Source organism: Lepidothrix coronata, unplaced genomic scaffold (assembly GCF_001604755.1).
Source record: "Lepidothrix coronata isolate B3197 unplaced genomic scaffold, Lepidothrix_coronata-1.0 Scaffold290, whole genome shotgun sequence".
NCBI classification, from domain to species: domain Eukaryota; kingdom Metazoa; phylum Chordata; class Aves; order Passeriformes; family Pipridae; genus Lepidothrix; species Lepidothrix coronata.
In genome coordinates, this window is record NW_016690470.1 from 87349 (window position 1) to 103478 (window position 16130).

General features: G+C 58.2%; 4 protein-coding genes across 4 annotated transcripts in view; 2 read left to right on the forward strand and 2 right to left on the reverse strand.

Moving 5' to 3' along the window:
* Window positions 1-138: 138 nt before the first annotated feature.
* CD320 (CD320 molecule) lies at window positions 139-4118 on the forward strand. The gene is made up of 5 exons (XM_017836974.1): window positions 139-229; window positions 335-616; window positions 1510-1587; window positions 1932-2080; window positions 2406-4118. The coding sequence occupies exons 1-4, from the start codon at window positions 139-141 to the stop codon at window positions 2075-2077; spliced, it is 597 nt and encodes a 198-aa protein (XP_017692463.1). The 3' UTR covers window positions 2078-2080; window positions 2406-4118.
* Window positions 4119-5968: 1850 nt separating this feature from the next.
* LOC108508329 (potassium voltage-gated channel subfamily V member 2-like) lies at window positions 5969-8892 on the forward strand. The gene is made up of 2 exons (XM_017837068.1): window positions 5969-7216; window positions 8602-8892. Exons 1-2 carry the CDS (start codon window positions 5969-5971, stop codon window positions 8866-8868), a joined length of 1515 nt encoding a protein of 504 aa, XP_017692557.1. The 3' UTR covers window positions 8869-8892.
* Window positions 8893-11710: 2818 nt separating this feature from the next.
* LOC108508330 (bone morphogenetic protein 2-like) lies at window positions 11711-14048 on the reverse strand. The gene is made up of 5 exons (XM_017837069.1): window positions 13787-14048; window positions 13531-13667; window positions 13105-13227; window positions 12461-12670; window positions 11711-12109 (listed from the first exon to the last, which is right to left on the reverse strand). Exons 1-5 carry the CDS (start codon window positions 14046-14048, stop codon window positions 11711-11713), a joined length of 1131 nt encoding a protein of 376 aa, XP_017692558.1.
* A 1561-nt stretch (window positions 14049-15609) lies between these two features.
* Window positions 15610-16130, reverse strand: part of LOC108508290 — an 8134-nt gene continuing 7613 nt past the window's right edge. Inside the window, exon 6 of the mRNA XM_017836975.1 lies at window positions 15610-15757. Within this exon, the coding sequence (XP_017692464.1) occupies window positions 15610-15757 (148 nt within the window). The remainder of the gene's footprint in view (window positions 15758-16130) is intronic.

Consider the following 16130-nt stretch of genomic DNA (forward strand, 5'->3'; position numbering starts at 1 on the left):
GGCCCCGCCGACCCCTCGCGCCTCACCCCCCCCGAGCATCCCATTGGTTGGTGGAGGCCGGGCCCGAGCGCACGCGCTCTGCATCTGTAGCGGCGCGAGCGACGGCAGCGCGGCGTTCCATCGGTGCGGGCCCGCGGCATGGCCGGGCCGGGGCTACCGGGGCTGGCGCTGGTGCTCGCGGTGCTGCTGCCGCTGCCGCCGCCGGGGCTGCCGCTCCCGCCCGTGAACGGTGAGTCGGGGGAGCGGCCGGGCGGGCGGCGCCCATTGGCTCCCCGCGCACGCCCTTCGCTCTCATTGGCCGGTGCCCGCGCGCGGGCTCCGCCGGGCGGGCTGTGAGGGGGGTGTGTGCAGGGGCTTCCCCTCCTGCCCCCCCCGCTCCCCTCAGCCCCTCACACCGTCCCCGCAGCTGCCCCGTCCCGCTGCCCCCCGGACCAGTTCCAGTGCGCGCCCGGCGAGCGCTGCTTCCCGCGGGACTGGCTCTGCGACGGCCACCCCGACTGCGCGGACGAGGAGGACGAGCAGGACTGCGGGACCGCGACCCCGGCGGAGCCGAGTCCCGGCGGCCCCGCGCTGACCTCGCCCTGGAGCTCGGCGGGGCCGCCCGCCGGCAGCGCAGGTACGGGGGGCGCGGGGCGGCAGAGCGGACGGAACCCTTTGTTCTCCGCTGTCTCCGGCCTCTCCGGGGCAGCTGCGGGTCACTGCGGGTGGAGGAAGCGCTGCGGGAGACCCCCACCTTCAGCTGCCTCCGGTTGGGACGGCGCTGACGCCCCCGGGGCTTCCTCGGGAAGCGCCTTTGTAGTACCTGCTTCCTTCTTCCAGAACACGCAACCCCCAGCAGCTCCCTCCCAACGAGCCGGCGGCACTGGAGTCTGTCTGCCTCCCGAGCTCCTCTGATCCCTGGGGAATGGGCAGGCTGAGGGGAAGAGGATGAGGATGAGGATGAGGATGAGGATGAGGATGAGGATGAGGATGAGGATGAGGGAGGCAGCTCTGGGCCGTCCGGTGTCCGGGCAGTGTCTGCACGCCCAGCACTGCCGGCGCCTGCTGCTCGGCTCCGTGGGGTGTCCTTTGTGCTTGGAAGTGCTGTTCTGGCTTCCCTTACCCGGGGATTCCGTGGTGTCCGGGAACTGCAGCACCATGAGTGTGGAGAGGAGGGGCATTGCTGCAGGGCTGACAGACTGGGTGTGGGTTTGGTGCCTGCTCCAGTTCACTTGGCAGGTGGGGAGATGAGCTGTGTTTTGGTTGTACCTGTGGCCTCCCAGTGTCTTGAGAACAGGTCGAGATGCTGCAGCTCCAGCTGGGAAATATCCCAGCTTTCACTGTTAGTGTTTCCAGTAGAACTTTTTTCCTCCAATGTGGGCTAATCACAGCGGCAGATAAATTGAAAATGACCTTTTGGCACTCTTGAGGTGAGCTGGGAACTCAGACAGGTGTGGGCTGGAGATTGCTTTGAGTGCTGATTGTAAGATAAGTTGGAAGCCTGATGGACTTGTCTCTCTTTCCTCACAGAGGCTTCAGCTACTCCTGAGCCTGGGGTCTCTGTGCCATCAAGGAGTCAAGGTTACACGTGGATCTTGATTGTTGCAGGTATGTGAGACTCAGAGTGCTGCATGTGGTCTTGGTCCTGCCGTGGGCTGTAAATTGATGAAATCAATTCCAGACCTGTATAAGTAGCTGCTTTTGCTGTGCTGGATGGGCTGAGGGAGGCCTGACACCACAGCTTAATTATTGCTCTGCCTTAGTTGTGCTGTGTCCTTGGAAAGGCCATGCCATGAGATCTGGCACTAACTCACTTCCTCTGTCTGTCCTTTGCCCTCAAGGGAAGCTGCTCATCTCTGGCTGTTGGCTGGTGGTGTTGAGCAGCAGGGCCCAGTCCTGATGCCCAGACCAGGGCAGTCAGTGAGTCTCTGCTTGTGCATTCTCCTCTCCAGGGCTCCTCAGCATCCTGGTAGCTGCAGGTTCTGTTGCTGTGTGGGGCCTGTTCAAAGCAAAAAGCCGATCTAACACCGTCAGTCTTGAAAAAGCATCCAGGGAACAGCTTATGTCTGACAAGAGCCAGACAGGCTCCTTTCCCTGAAGGGTAAGTGTCTTTCACCCATGAGCTCTGTGTGCCTGAGGGAAAAATGCCTTCTTTCCCTGTGTTTCTGGCCTCTAGAGCTTTCCTCTCCAGGAGTAGCTTTTCCCAGCTTTCGTGCTGCTGGTCAGCCAGGTGCTGGGGGTTTCAGTCTGCCCTGAAGCAGCAGAACTCTCCCTTTTTCTCTGCTGCCAAGGACATGGAGCACCCATACTAAGATACTGATCTTCTGGTGTGGGTTTCTTTCTTTTGCTTTGCACTAACTGAAGTCAAACCGGCAGTTTGCTCCAAGGACTGTCAGTAACCAGGTGTTTTTCTGTTTTGGTAACAGGGATCTTTACACCGAGGTGACGAGGTGGGACTAGCCTGGTCTCTCATCCTCACCACACAGCTTGACTGAATTGGACATCAGCTCTCAAATCTGGGTTGTTACACTGAATACCAAGAGGATGCTCCCCTTGGAAATAGGTCTTAGACTGTGGGACTACTTTGGCTCTGGAAATAGCACAGGATCTTCCCTGGCACTGTGAAATCAGCCCTCACAAAGTTGGTAGGAATGTCTTTTGTTGTTCTGAGCTCCAGTTTTTAATGCTGTTTCCCACCAGCGTGGCCTTGGACCCAAAGATGTTTATCTCTGTTAAATGCCAGATGCTGTTCACTGTTTCCCTCCACTCCCAGCCAAGAGCCTGTTTTCACCTGCTCCATTCTTCCCCCTGGATTTTGTCAGGGAGTAGGGGCTTCCTAACCCGTTTCTGTAGGAGCTCACTGACTCCGCACAGACCAGACAGGTATTCCATGTTTGCACTAGTGTTTGATGCTGCTCAGTTCCACAACAGGTGGCTTTTACTGACGGTTCCACCACAAGGTAACAGTTAAAATCTTCCTGTTTGCTCTCGCTTTGCTGTGCTGTCACCCAGGCCAGTGTGGGGCCAGGAGCTCCTTGGCCCCCAGGCAGGCAGCTCCTCACACACTCCCTCACACAAACACCTCCACTCTTTACTGACCTGCTCTGCCCACCCCGGTGCTGAACGCTGGTTGTGGCTCCTCTAACACTGTTAATGGTGTCTTCCTTAAAACTGTTCTGACATGAGTGGTGTCTCTTGGGGGTCCGTACTGGGACCACTGCTATCCCATGTCTTCATCAGTGGTGTGTAGAGTGGGACCCTCAACCAGTGTGAGGATGAGACCAGGCTGCAGGGTGTGGCTGGGAGAGGGGGATGTCATCCAGAGAGACCCTCAGGCCCACGGGAACTTCATGAAGGTCGATAAGGTCAAGTGCAAGGTCCTGCACCTTCATCAGGGCTGGAGAAGAGACAGCTCCGTGAGACTGTGTTGTGTCTTGTCCATGTGTAGAGGGGGGTTGTAAGATAGATGGAGAGAGGCTTTTCACCTGTCACCCTGTAGTGACAGGACAGGGGGCAGCAGTTACAAACTGACAGAGGTTGGGTTTAGGTGGGACAAGAGGAAGGAAGGTCTTATGGTGAGGGTGGTGAGGCTCCAGCACAGGTTGCCCAGGGCAGCTGTGGCTGCCCCATCCCTGGGGCCAAGTTGGACAGGGCTCTGAGCACCTTGGTCTAGTGAAGGTGTCCTTTGAAATAAGCCACGTCTTGGGTCAGACACTGTGTGGCACATGGAGCTCCAGCCAAAGGGCTCAGTGCTGTGTGCCTTGGAACTGGCTGTGCAGGGGCAGATTAGTGCCTGGTGCCCTTGGGCCACGTGCACCTCGCACAAATGTTCACTAAGTGCACAAAGCTGCTCCCTTGGCTGCTGACCCGTGTGCCTTGAGGGTGGGAACTTGTCTTGCCAAGCAGACTCCAGTCATCAGCCCTGGAGCAGGGATCTTCCACTCCTGGATAGCGTGTGAGTGCTGCCATACCCCATGGGAGAAACTTCTAAATGTGGTGTGGAGTCCTGAGTTATTCCAGGGCTGCTATTTTTAGTACCAAGGAGTTATTTGCAAGGGCGCACAACCTTGCTTCTGTTTCCATAGGGACAGGTGGGAATAGCTGTTGTAACTGACACAGGAGAATAAAGAATGTGAAACTAATGACTTCTGGAGTCTTTAATTTTCCTGGACTTGTGCATTTGCTTAAATTCTGTAGTTGGGAGTTCAGGGGCTGCATCACCACTGGATTGTCACATCCTGGGAAAGAGGATTCGTGGTGGGTGGGCTGGCACGGCCAGTAAGGGGGAGCAAGTGCTGCTGTGCCTGCCTGGGATGGACATGACTCCAGCACACACCAGCTGCAGCAGAAGAGTGAAATACAGGGAGCAGAGTGAATGGAGAGGGTGGGGACAGGAGGAACAGATGGCACTGGCACTAGGAGTGCTGTTGCCAAACAGGGGACAAGTGGGGAGTTCAGCCTAGAACAAGGTGAAAAAACTGCCTGAACTTGTCCCTTCTTTGTCAGAGCAGTGCACAGAGTGGGGAATCCTGTAGAGCAGGAGGGGCTCCAGGAGTCCCAGCAGGACAGGGCTGAGCTGGGGGCTGTAGAAGTGCTGGTGCTGTCGGGGTCAGGTGGCCAAAGTCAGCTGTCACCAGCCGGTCCCAGATCATCCTCTGAGCTCCAGCTGCCGAGCTGAGCCCAGGCTGAGCCTGGCTGGTCTGTGGTGTGGGGCAGAGCCCTCGCTCTGTTCAATGAGGAGCGAGGCCCGGAGGCAAACTCGCAAGACCTTGCAGGTTTAGTTTACTGCTCCCTGAGCCAAGTGCTTCAGGGTTGAAAGAAACATATTTTCTGGATCTTGTGCCAAAACAAGATCTATGTTTTGTGACAGCAATTTCCCTTCCTCTGTCTGGTGCCAGAAGTATTTTTGTTGTCCTAATCCCAGGGCTCAGAAACTTCAATTGTAGTGGAGCCTGAGCTGGTTTTGGGCCAGGAGCAGCTTTGTGCTCCAGGTCTCTGTATTTAATTAGACCAGTTCATAGAGATCAGTGTGATCAGTTTTACATGTTGAAGCAAGGTCATGTTCCAAGGTAAGGCCTCAAAGATAAGCCTATTTAATTTTGGTTCCCCTTTTACTTGGAAATCCAAAGGATTATTTCCTCCTTTTCAGTTCCAATAGTTCAAGGGAACTTTTACTGCCTACTTGCATTTTCAGTGTCCTGTTCCCTGTTCTGCCCCTGCTTGTGGGACTGGTGTGGCTGAAGGCTGATGTGATGGCACAGGGCAGGGCCACAGGAGCAACCTGTCCCACAGGGGATCTGCTCGGGCACTGCGTGGAGACTGAAGTGGTTCCTTCACCTCATCCCCTGTAAATCTGCACTGTGGGGCTTGAGGGATGAGCTGGGAGGTCACGACCATCTCCCTTCTCTGGCTGTGACAGCTGACAGAGCCGGGGCAACTGCATTAGTGCTTAACGAAGGGCCAGTGCCAAGAGCAGCATCTGGTGTGGGGGTACAAAGCCTCTACAAATCCTGCGTGTCTGCACCTTCCTGTCCCACCAAGGCAGGGCTGGCAGGGGTAAACCGAGGCAAGATCGTGCTCTTTCCAACTTGCTATCACAGATGTCCTTCTAGGAAACAGGCAGCGTGTGGCAAATGCAAACAGCTAATAAGAACAGAATAAGGGAAAAGAGAAGTGCAGGTCTGGAAATAGTTCCTTACATAAAGGACTAGTGCCTCAATCTCATTAGTGTCTTAAGGAGCGGGCGCTTGGCCGCCTCCGACTCCCGCGACGCGAACCACAATCTGATCAGCAATCGGCTTTGGGACCCTGGCAGGTGCCACGTGGCACCAGGACACGGCGGTGCCCCCCGGGGCAGCCGCTCCACGGCTCCTCCGAGCTCGCAGCACTCATCCCAGCCAGCGTGTGCCCAGCGGGAGCGTTCCCATGAAGCCAGAGCTGCTGTCCCCCGGCCCCTAACAGGAGTCACGGCTTCCGAGGGCCAGGCACCATGAGGCAGCTGGGGACCAGGCGTGCGAGTCTCTCGGCCAGCCTGAAGATAGGGGATCACCAGGGCCGCCGCCGGACCCTGGAGGAGGAGGCAGTGCACATCCCCTTCGCGCAGGACAGCCTGGTAAAACAATGGAGCTCCATGCAGAACGTGGCAGAGGGAAACGAGGAGAGCGAGACTCCCATCCAAAGGAACAAGTACCTGCTCAACATTAACGTGGGTGGCAAGTCGTTCCAGATAGCTTGCAAGGTACTGGCCCAGTATCCCATCACGAGGCTTGGGAAGCTGGCCCTTTATACGGACCCCGCGAAGAAGATGCAGCTCTGCGATGACTACTTGGTGCAGAAGAACGAGTACTTCTTTGACAGAGATCCTTCAGTCTTCCACTACATCTTCCACTTCTACCGCAGTGGGGTCCTGTGGGTGATGGATGAGATGTGCCCCAGTAACTTTGTGGAGGAAATCGAGTACTGGGGGATCCATCTGAAATACTCCCAACGCTGCTGCCGGATCCTGTTCGAGGAAAAGCAAGATGAACTCAATGAGTACCTGAAAATAGAGAAGGAGCTGGAGGCAGAACTGGAACCCCTGGACTCGGGGAATCAGTTTGATGGCAAATTTCTGGGTGGGTTTCGGAAGACGATCTGGAACCTCATTGAGAACCCGTACTCTTCTGTCCCAGCCAAGATCATTGCTGTCATGTCGAGCTTCTTTGTGCTTATCTCCATTGTGGGCATGACACTGAGCACAGTGGAGGAGATGAAAAACAAAACAGGGAAGATGTGGATGGAGCAGATGGAGATGATCTGTGCCATCTTCTTCACCTCTGAATACCTCATGCGGCTCATATCCTCCTCCAGCTTCAAGATCTTTCTGCGGGCAGCGTTTAATGCCATAGACCTGGTGGCCATCCTGCCCTTCTACGTCCAGCTCCTCTTTGAAAATCTGGACGAAGCAGACACGCTTTACCATGAGGAGCTGCACAAGGTGGAGAATGTGAGCAAGCTGGGCAAGGTCCTCAAGCTCATCAAGCTCATGAGGATCTTCCGCATCCTCAAGCTGGCGCGCCACTCCACCGGCCTCCGGGCCTTCAGCTTCACCATGCGCCAGTGCTACCAGCAGGTTTGCTGCCTCCTCCTCTTCATTGCCATGGGTGTCTTCACCTTCTCCGCTCTCATACACTCGGTGGAACACGATGTCCCCGGCACTGACTTCACCAGTATCCCCTGTGCGTGGTGGTGGGCAGCGGTAAGGTTTGCACAGCTCCTTCCAGAGAGGGGGGCGGGGGGCTCCGTGGGTAGGGGCTGCCCTGCTGCTCGGGGGATTCACCACTGCTGCAGGCCAGGGGGCAGGAGGGGCCCAGCCCTCCTACCAGCCCAGTAACGGTGGGAAACCCAGAGCCCTGCGTGCCTTGAGAAAAGAAATGAGAGGTTGGGACCGAGCTCAGAGGCTCAGAAGCTAGCACTGGGGTGGGATGGTGGGACAGAGGTGGTGGCCTAGGAACCTCCAGGCCTGAGTTAGTGACAAGGAGGATGTGACTCAGGCCAGGCTTTATCTGTCATGGGACCCAAGTGTGGGGTGGATGTGGTTCAGCCCCCATGGGTATGGGGGCACCCACTCAGGGCAGCCTGAGGCTTGTGCAGCATCACAGCCCAGCTGGGCTTGGGAGGCATGGGGGGGGTCAGAGCTTGTGGGGCTGAGATGGGGGACCCGGGGCTGCATGTGGGACCCATGGTCACATTGTGCCTCGGTCTGTGTCCTGAGAGAGGACACAGACTGGGGTGTGCTGCCCCTGTTTGCTGCCCTGCTTGTGCCAGGAGCCAGCAGCTCAGCTGAGCTGAGCACTATAATAAACCTGGGATTGACTCCGAAATGGGGGGTATCTAAAGCACTTAAACCCCAGGGGTTACAAGGGCATTTTGATTTACAGATTAAATGATCCCACAGATCACTTCTGCCCCCTTGGCCACCACAGATTGCCTGCTTCAAATTCATCCCTCCTCAAGGAAGGGCAAAATCACTCAGCAGTATCACCAGGTTCGAGCCTTTCAATGTCCCGGGCCGAGCCTGTCCCTGGGAGCACAGCTCCCTGCAAAGCCCAAACCTCTCTGCCTCAGCTCTCACCTTGTCCCCATAGCCCTACTCCCTGGTCACCAAACGTGGTGCATTTCTGGGCAGTGCCTGCTTCCCTTGGATGGAGGCTCCAGGAAGACTTGTTCCTGCGGGACTGGGCAGTTCCCGGGCGGGAAGCGCTGGAGCCGCAGCTCCGCGGGGGCAGGAAGCTGCAGCAGACACTGACTGCTGGGGAGGGCTCAGCTCGGGGTGTCCAGCTGGCCTGAAGAGACACATGTGAAGCGGGGACGGAGCAGAGAGAGGTCTGACCTCTGATCTCTGCTCTGGGGCTCAGCCAGCAGCACTCCACCCTTGTGCTCTCCAGGCCTCCCGGGCGCAGAGCCCTGGCCGTGGAGGCTGCAGGAGTGGGGACAGCTGAGCTGGCTGCTGTCACTGTGTGACACTGCTCCAGGTGACATCTGGCTCCCACAGAGGGGCGGGCGGGTGAGTCTCAGCACCATCTGGTGGGGTCTGCTGGGCTTGTTCCCCGTGGGATTTTATCTTTTCCCATCCTCACACAGGTCAGCCTCTCCACCGTGGGCTATGGAGACACTGTGCCTGACACAATACTCGGCAGGATGGTGGCATTTGTCTGCATCTCCTTTGGCATCATCCTCAATGGCATGCCCATCTCCATCCTCTACAACAAGTTTTCTGACTACTATGCCAAGCTGAAGGCTCATGAGCTAAGCCAGTCACAGCAGCTCTCCAGGAGGGTCCACCTGAAGGAGCGAGTCCTGCGGAAGCTGTCGGAGTGCTGGAGAGCCGACCCCCGCTATCACCGCTGACCACAGGCCCCCCGCCCCCGGACACCCCCTGCCCTCTGTCCTGACCAGCAGGTCCTGTCCTCCAGGGAGGCTCTGAACCATGGGCAGTGAGTCACAGCAGCGTGCAGGGCTCTGCTGTTGCACAGGGGCCAGCTGGGCCCCCCTCCCTGCTGTGTGCTGGCCACTGTCCTGCAGAGCCGCCAGTCAGAGCCGCCTCAGGAGCTGTCTCAGGGCAGGGTGTCTGTGTGTCTGTCTGCATGGGCCGAGGTGTGGGGCACCCTGGAATCCCAGGGAGTGAGCAGCAGGATGTGTGGGGCTGAACTGTCACCTGTCTGAGGATGGTGGCCCACTGTGACACCTGCCCAGGTGCTGCTCTTCTCCCTCTTGAGTGGAACGTGCACAGGTTCCCCCTGCCCGGGGCTCTGTGACTCCCTTCCAGCCGAGCAGATGAGCAGTCCAAGCCAAGTCCAGCTCGGAGATTTGGGTGAAGGTCTGCAGGAAAGGCTGCAGCCATGCACACTTCCAGACAAACCCACTCTCCTTCCCACTGCCATGGAGCCTGGGGGCACAGTCCTTCCTCGGGATGCTGCTGTGATGGGACCTGTGGGGGTGCAGACCTTGTAGCCCAGGAACAGGCATTTAATAAACCAGGCCCAAACCCTTCACTGTTGTGGATTCTTGGCCAGCCACTCTGTGTGATTCAGTAAACTGTTCATCTTTTGGGTGAGGAGGGGACATCTCCCCGAGGCTCACAGCATCTCTCCTGCCCATCGACGTGAGGACAGGGCTCTCAGGGATGCAGGTGAGCCTGTCCACATGTGGGGGGTTTGGGATGAGCTGCCTGGGTTTGGGTGCATTGGAAGAGGAGCTCAGATGTGCATATGCTCAGGACACACCAGTGGGCTCTGCCCTGTGCTCACATCATGGGGGGGCAGTGGGGAACACATCTGGGGGACGCAGGGGAAGGATTTGCCCTCCAATGTGGGATCATGTCTAGTCAAAGGGCCTCCTGAATGGATGCACCCTTCCCCTGGGTGGGATGGGGAGAGGGACCCCGAGCTGAGGGAGGGCTGGGGTGGGAGAGGGCCAAAGCTGCTGGTGCTGCTTCCAGGTGGGAAACTGGTGCTGGCCAGGCCAGTGTGGGATTCGGCCACTTGCAGGCTGGAGATGAAGAGGTGCTGGGGAACCATGGCTAAGCTTGGAAACAGGCTTGGAGGGGCTGAGTGGTCTGGCAGGGACAGCCACGCTCCCACTGAGCCCTGGACTGCAGGTGACAAGGGGGCTGTGCCAGTGGGTGTGAGAGGACCCCTGCCCTGTCTGCCAACACCTACACCCGCTCCCCAGAACCCACATTGACACCCACCCTCTGTACACCTCCCCAGCACTGACCTGACCCCACAGTGTTGGTCAGCTCTGGTTTCCACCCCATTTCTCTTCCATGAGGAACCTTCTTTCTGGGCCCAACAATCTCCTCTGGCCATCTTCCCCCAGAGCCACCCTTCCCCACTGTCCTCATTTCAGCTTCAATGGAGTTAATTTTCTTTCCAGTGGCTGGTACAACACCACATTTTGGATTCAGGATGGGAATAATGTCGATCACACACTGATGTTTTGGTTGTGGCTCATTTGTGCTCACCCCAAGTCAAGGACTTTTCAGTGCCTCATGCTCTGTCAGTGAGGAGCTGCACAAGAAGCTGGGGGGAGCACGGCTGGGACAGCTGACCCAAAGCAGCCAGTGGATATTCCATGCCACAGAAAGTTCTGCCCAGTGTATAAACTGGGGGAGCTGCCCAGGAGGGGCCAATCACTGCTGGGGCCAATCACTGTACTGAGCATCACTTGTTTTACTTAGGTTTTATTTCTCTCTCCCTTTTTGGTGTCTCCCTTTTCATAACAAATATTATTATATATCATTTTATTTTATTTCCCTTGTTAAACTGTCCTTATCTCAACCCACAGGTTTTACCTTTTTTTTCTGATTCTCCTCCCCATCCCACCACAGTGGGGGTGGCCAGTGGCTGTGTGGTGATTAGTTGCCCTCTGGAGTTAAACCACGACACCCACCTCCCATCTGCCCCAGCAGCATCACCTCCAGACACCTCTGCATCACCCTCCACCCCAATCCCAGACCCTGTCACCACATTCCCCCCACACACCCCCACTGCCTGCTCAGGGGGTGTGCCCCTTCCCTGTACCCCCCACTGCAGGCTGGCTGATGGATCCTGAGATCATTCAGCTTTTAAGGAATAGGGTGCACCAACCTCCACCCCTTGCCCCTGGAGACTGGGCTGTGGCTGAATCTTCATCCATCTGCATGCAGCCCCTCCTCATGCACCCCCCATCCCATGCCCATGGGGTGTCTGCTTGCCCATGGCCAGCCCCATCCCCAGCAGCAGTTCAGAGTCCACAGGCAGCCCTCGGACAACAGCACTTTAATAGTTCCTCTGAATTCATTTCACAAGTCACAGCAAGGTGGGAATGTACAGACATTTACAGGACACTGTACAGGCAGTTTGTCATATATTAGTGCTCTTGCTATATACATATAGTACAGCCTGCAGGAGCCTCTGCACGGGCAGGGACACCCACACCCCGACACAGGACACCCCGAAATGGAGCTGTTGCCCCGGGGCTGCCAAGTCACACAGGCTCATCCAGATTGATTTAATCAGAGCTTGGCCCTGAGCCTTCCTGGGCACTGCCAGGGGGTGACACCACCCGGGGCAGAGCCAGCACCCCCTTTGCTCTGCTCACCCCGGATTCTTTTAGAGGGTTTGTGGGACAAAGGCCCCACACCGACACTCTGGAGGGAGCAGGAGCAGCCTCTCTGTGTCAGCATTTCCACCTCCCTGCTCCTCCCGCCTCAGTGGCAGCCGCAGCTCGCGGCCACCATGTCGTCGTACTGCTTGAGCACCACGTTCTCGTCGTCATCGAAGTAGAGGAGGTTGATGGAGTAGAGCTTGTCGGGCACACAGCAGGGGCTGCTGACGCCCTCGCTCAGCTTCAGGGCGTTGATGATGGACTGCACCGTGGCGTGGTTCGTCGGCCGCATGTTCTCACCCAGCGGGAAGGGGCAGGAGCCCTTGCAGTGGAAGGCGTTGTACCCCCGGGGGGAGATGATCCAGCCCGACCAGCCGATCTCCTCGAAGTCCACGGACAAGGGATGCTTCCGGCAGGGCTGGAGCCGGTCCAGCGAGCGCGTGCTGCGCGACCCCGCTGGTTTGGGCACCGGCACCTCGGCGGGGAGATCGGGGGACTGAGGCTTTAAATCTGCCAGAAAGGAGCATCCAATGCCATTAGCCACTGCATGAGCCCGGGTAAAGAGAAAAGGTGTTGCAGCCCCCCAGGCCACCCCTCCCTGTGGGTCCTGTCTGCAGCCCTCTGGTCACAGCCTGTCACCAGCCCAGGCAGAGCCATCAGGAGGTGGCAGCCTCAGTCTCACAGCCACACCCAAGTCCAGCTTCACATCCGCAAGCAGGCAGAACCCCTGCGCAGGCTAACCCAGAAAGGAGAGAGCCTCTGCCTCTGGCCGAGCAAAGAGCTCTGGATTTGAGGAGCCCACGTGTGGGCAGCACCCCAGGAAAGGGATGGTGGCACCAAGGGAGCCGTGCACGTGGGACTCACCTGAGAAGCTGCCCGTGGGCAGCGACGCTCCCCGGCGCCCGTCGTCTGTGAACAGCACCAACAGGGGCCTCTTGCTCTCGTGGTGGTCCCGGCCAGAGGCAAACTGCAGTGGTGGGGGGTCGAGCGGGGTCCCCCCCAGACTCTGGACTGTCACCAGCAAACCCTGGTTGCTGCTTTCGTCTTCGGTCCAGTCACGAACCTGGGGAGCCAAACCGGTGTCACCGCAGGGCCGTGGGCTGGGATGGGCACTGTGTTGGTGTCCCCACGGCAGGGGCCAGGCTGGAGGGGGGCAGTGAACCAGGACCCCCCGAGGCCACACACTGTGTGCCACGGGAAGAGGCTGCTCCAGGGCTGCCACCCAGGGGACATTGTGGCAGGAGCCAGCACTGGCACTCCCCGAGGAACAGTAGGACCAGTTTGGGGCAGGATGGAGCAGTCCCCAGGGCACTTGGCAGGACTCTTGCCTTCCCCTCCCAGAGGATGTGTCCCTCCCATGTCACTGCAGAGACTGCAGACAGGAAACTGCACTGGAGCCCAAAAGGCTGCTGGGGGTGAAATGGGTTAAAAAAGCTCCTGTGTGTAAACCCCTGGTGTTCTCTCTGGGCTGCCCTAAACAGAGGGAAAACAACTCACAGCCGGCGTGATGGCAAAGACCTCCCAGCCCGAGGTCTGCAGTGAGACGAGCCGAGCTGCCAGCAGCTTCTTCCCTCCAGGGGTGTCTGGGTTTTCCTTCTCCAGCACCTGGTAGACGCTGACCTGGGGGAGGAAAAAGGTCCTGCCTGAGGGGATGACCACGGACAGAGGCGTGAGCAGAGATGGGGAATTGCCAGCGTGGATCTGTCACAGCCTTCAGGTGCCTTTGCTGATGTTTGCACGTACCAGAAGGACATTTAAGAGCCCACCACGGTTAAATCATTGTGATACTCCGTGAAACGTTTGCTCGTGTGATCCCAGAGCTGGGCTGTGCTCCCACTGCGGGCGAATGACCACAGTGTGCCAGTGGCATCCTTGGGCACAGGCTGGGGGACAGCCCCATCCCCGACCCATCGCCCTCCTCACCTGGCAGAAGTGGTGCCTTTTGGGTCCATCTGTGACCCTCGGCCAGAGGCGGAAGAGGTGCAGCTCTGCCGTCAGGATCTTCTCGTTCTTGGCCACGCTGGAGAGGACGAACAGGAACTGCATCTCCTTGCTGTGAGCTGGAGGGAAGGATGAGATGAGAAGGGGAGTGAAACCTGGGGCAGCACCTCCACCAGCCATGCCCAGCCCCTCCCTGCAGCCCCATCCCAGCACCGCAGGGACCCCCCCCACCCCTTACTTCTATCCAGGAAGCTGCGAACGGTGTTGCCCTCCAGGATGTCGGGGTTCTTGGTGACACCGTCCGCGTTGGCCACGGTGTTGAACAGATCCACCATGTACTGGGGTGGCTTCTTGAAGTGAGCCGGGGGGGGCGGAGGGTCTTCCATGCCGAAGACTTCCAGCAGCTTTTTCAGCGCCTCAGCTCGCCGGCTCGCCACGCCCGCTGGGCTCGGGCACGCCGGTTTGGCCAGGGCCAGCAGCAGCAGGACGGTCCCCAGCATGGCTCTGTGCTCCCTGTCCCAGCTCGACTCCCCCGGCCTCCTCGGTGCTGCATTTATAACTCCCTGGAAAGGTGGATTGGAGTGAAATATGCACAAGAGCAATCAGGAGGGTAAAGAGAGCTAATTGCCATGCTAACAAGGTGAGAAGCCGGGCCCCCTGCACCAATTAGCCCCAGTACACAAGTGGGAGGGAGGACGGCTCACCAGCGCTCCTGGGGCTGGCAGGGGACACGTCGGACTGGGGCCAGCAGCCCCTTGGCAGGGCCCTGGCTGGGCTGCGTTTGCTCTCCGTAGGAGACTAACTGGGTTTTAATGATGGCACTAATGGGACAAACAGGAGGACCTTTGTGTGCAGGAATGCCGCCCTCCACGATGAGCATCCCCTTCCCATCCCGGCCCTGCCGCGGCAGCTCACACTGGAGCGTGGCAGGGGCTCGGTGTCGCACTGGTGTCCCCAGCCCATGTTCCTCTCAGGTGTGCAGGGTGGAGCGCCTGGGGTCCCCGCAGGCAGGCCAGGCTGTGCATCCCCCCCGACAGCCAGGCAGAGCCCGGGCAGCCGAGGCTGTGGGGCAGAGCAGGTTCCAGCAGAGCACCGGGGCTGCCCCGGGCCAGGCAGTGCTGCGGCCTCGGGCTCCGGTCACTCCAGAGCTACCGAACCCTAACCCAGCTTGTTGGGTTTGGTTTGGTGTTTTGTTTTGTTTTTTTTTTTAATAATCAGTTGGCTTCCTGGGGAATTAAAAGGCGTTTGCTGCTAATTCCTGAACGCTCAAAATTAACGAAATATCATGAGAGCCCAGTGGACTCCGGGTGATGGGACAAAAGCCAGTTCTTTTAGTTCTTGTTCCCCAGTCACAGAGGAACAGGTTGCTGTGCGTGCATATGCCACACTGCCCAGCTGCCATGGGACTGAACAGAAAAAATTAGCATTAAATTACTAATTCAGCACCTGGCTGAAGCACTGCCAGGACCACACCACGAGAGTCAAGGTAAAGGCTAATCCCAGGTGGTGCCTACAGTTTATTCCAACCCAAAGGGCTGTTAATTATGCAGAACAGGCAGGGAGGCAAGACAGGCTGCAGTTAATAGATAGAGGAAACTCCTGAGTTAACAGGCAGAGGAAACTCCTGCTCAGGATCCTTTGCTTCCTTCTTCCCAGCTCACCAGCGGCATGGTGCAGGATACCTGGGGGTGTCTGCAGAGGGGACAGCTCCCGGTCCCCTCTCCTGGCTCCTGCTCCACAGTTTGTAACCGGGAGCAGCCAAGCCGTGCCACCCCCAGCGCGTGCCAGACAGCCGCATCCTCCTGGGCTGCCGGGATGCGGAGGGGGGGCCGTGGAGCTGCACAGCAGAACCCCAAGGAGCTGTGAATTGCCCGCGATGTTTATTTTACAAGCCGCGAAACATTTAGCAGAGGGGGCTCATTTCTACCCGCTGGTTAAAATAGCTTTTATTCACAAAAAAAACCCAAAAACCCACAACCAAAATACATCCTTCTCTCATTTACATATCCTACAGACAGTCTGGTGGGGTCTCCAGCAGCCCCACCTGCGCTCCCAGCCCCGCTACCCCCGGCAGCGGCACTGCCGGACGGCGGGGACGGTGCGGACGCGGCCGCGGCTGCGGAAGGTGTGCACGTCGTAGCTGTGAGGGGAGCAGCGGCCGCGGGCGGCTCCTGCCCACACCAGGCACTCCTCTCCATCTCGCGACTCCCTGCAGCCAGAGACAAACCAGTGCATCCCCAGTACATCCCACTGCCCCCCACACACACCCTCCATTCCCACCCGGGAAAGGCCAAATGCCCCGGAGCAGGGCGGGGGAGAAGGGAGGCATCTTTCTTCCAGCAGAGTATCTGTTCCTTACTCCTGAGGTGACTCGGTGAGCTGCCACTTCCCTCTGCCCGAGCAGAGCAGGTGTTCTTTTTTTCTGCGTGGCTTGATTTGCTTCCCTTTGCATTTATATATCCCAGAATTGTTTGGGTTGAAAGGGACCTTATTTCATTCCACCCTCTGCCTTGGGCAGGGACACCTCCCACTAGCCCAGGTTGCTCCAAGCCCCATCCAACCTGGCCTTGGACACTTCCAGG

Excerpts from the sequence above, each read along its gene's own strand:
- LOC108508330 (XM_017837069.1), bottom strand. The coding sequence starts at position 14,048 with ATGCTGGGGACCGTCCTGCTGCTGCTGGCCCTGGCCAAACCGGCGTGC. Across the intron at positions 13,668-13,786 it reads TCGCAGCTTCCTGGATAGAA|CTCACAGCAAGGAGATGCAG; the intron begins GTAAGGGGTGGG and ends CCTTCCCTCCAG. Across the intron at positions 12,110-12,460 it reads GCTTCTCAGGTGAGTCCCAC|CCTCAGTCCCCCGATCTCCC; the intron begins GTGCACGGCTCC and ends GCAGATTTAAAG.
- LOC108508329 (XM_017837068.1), top strand. The coding sequence starts at position 5,969 with ATGAGGCAGCTGGGGACCAGGCGTGCGAGTCTCTCGGCCAGCCTGAAG. Across the intron at positions 7,217-8,601 it reads GTGCGTGGTGGTGGGCAGCG|GTCAGCCTCTCCACCGTGGG; the intron begins GTAAGGTTTGCA and ends ATCCTCACACAG.
- CD320 (XM_017836974.1), top strand. The coding sequence starts at position 139 with ATGGCCGGGCCGGGGCTACCGGGGCTGGCGCTGGTGCTCGCGGTGCTG. Across the intron at positions 617-1,509 it reads GCCGCCCGCCGGCAGCGCAG|AGGCTTCAGCTACTCCTGAG; the intron begins GTACGGGGGGCG and ends CTTTCCTCACAG. Across the intron at positions 1,588-1,931 it reads GTGGATCTTGATTGTTGCAG|GGCTCCTCAGCATCCTGGTA; the intron begins GTATGTGAGACT and ends TCTCCTCTCCAG.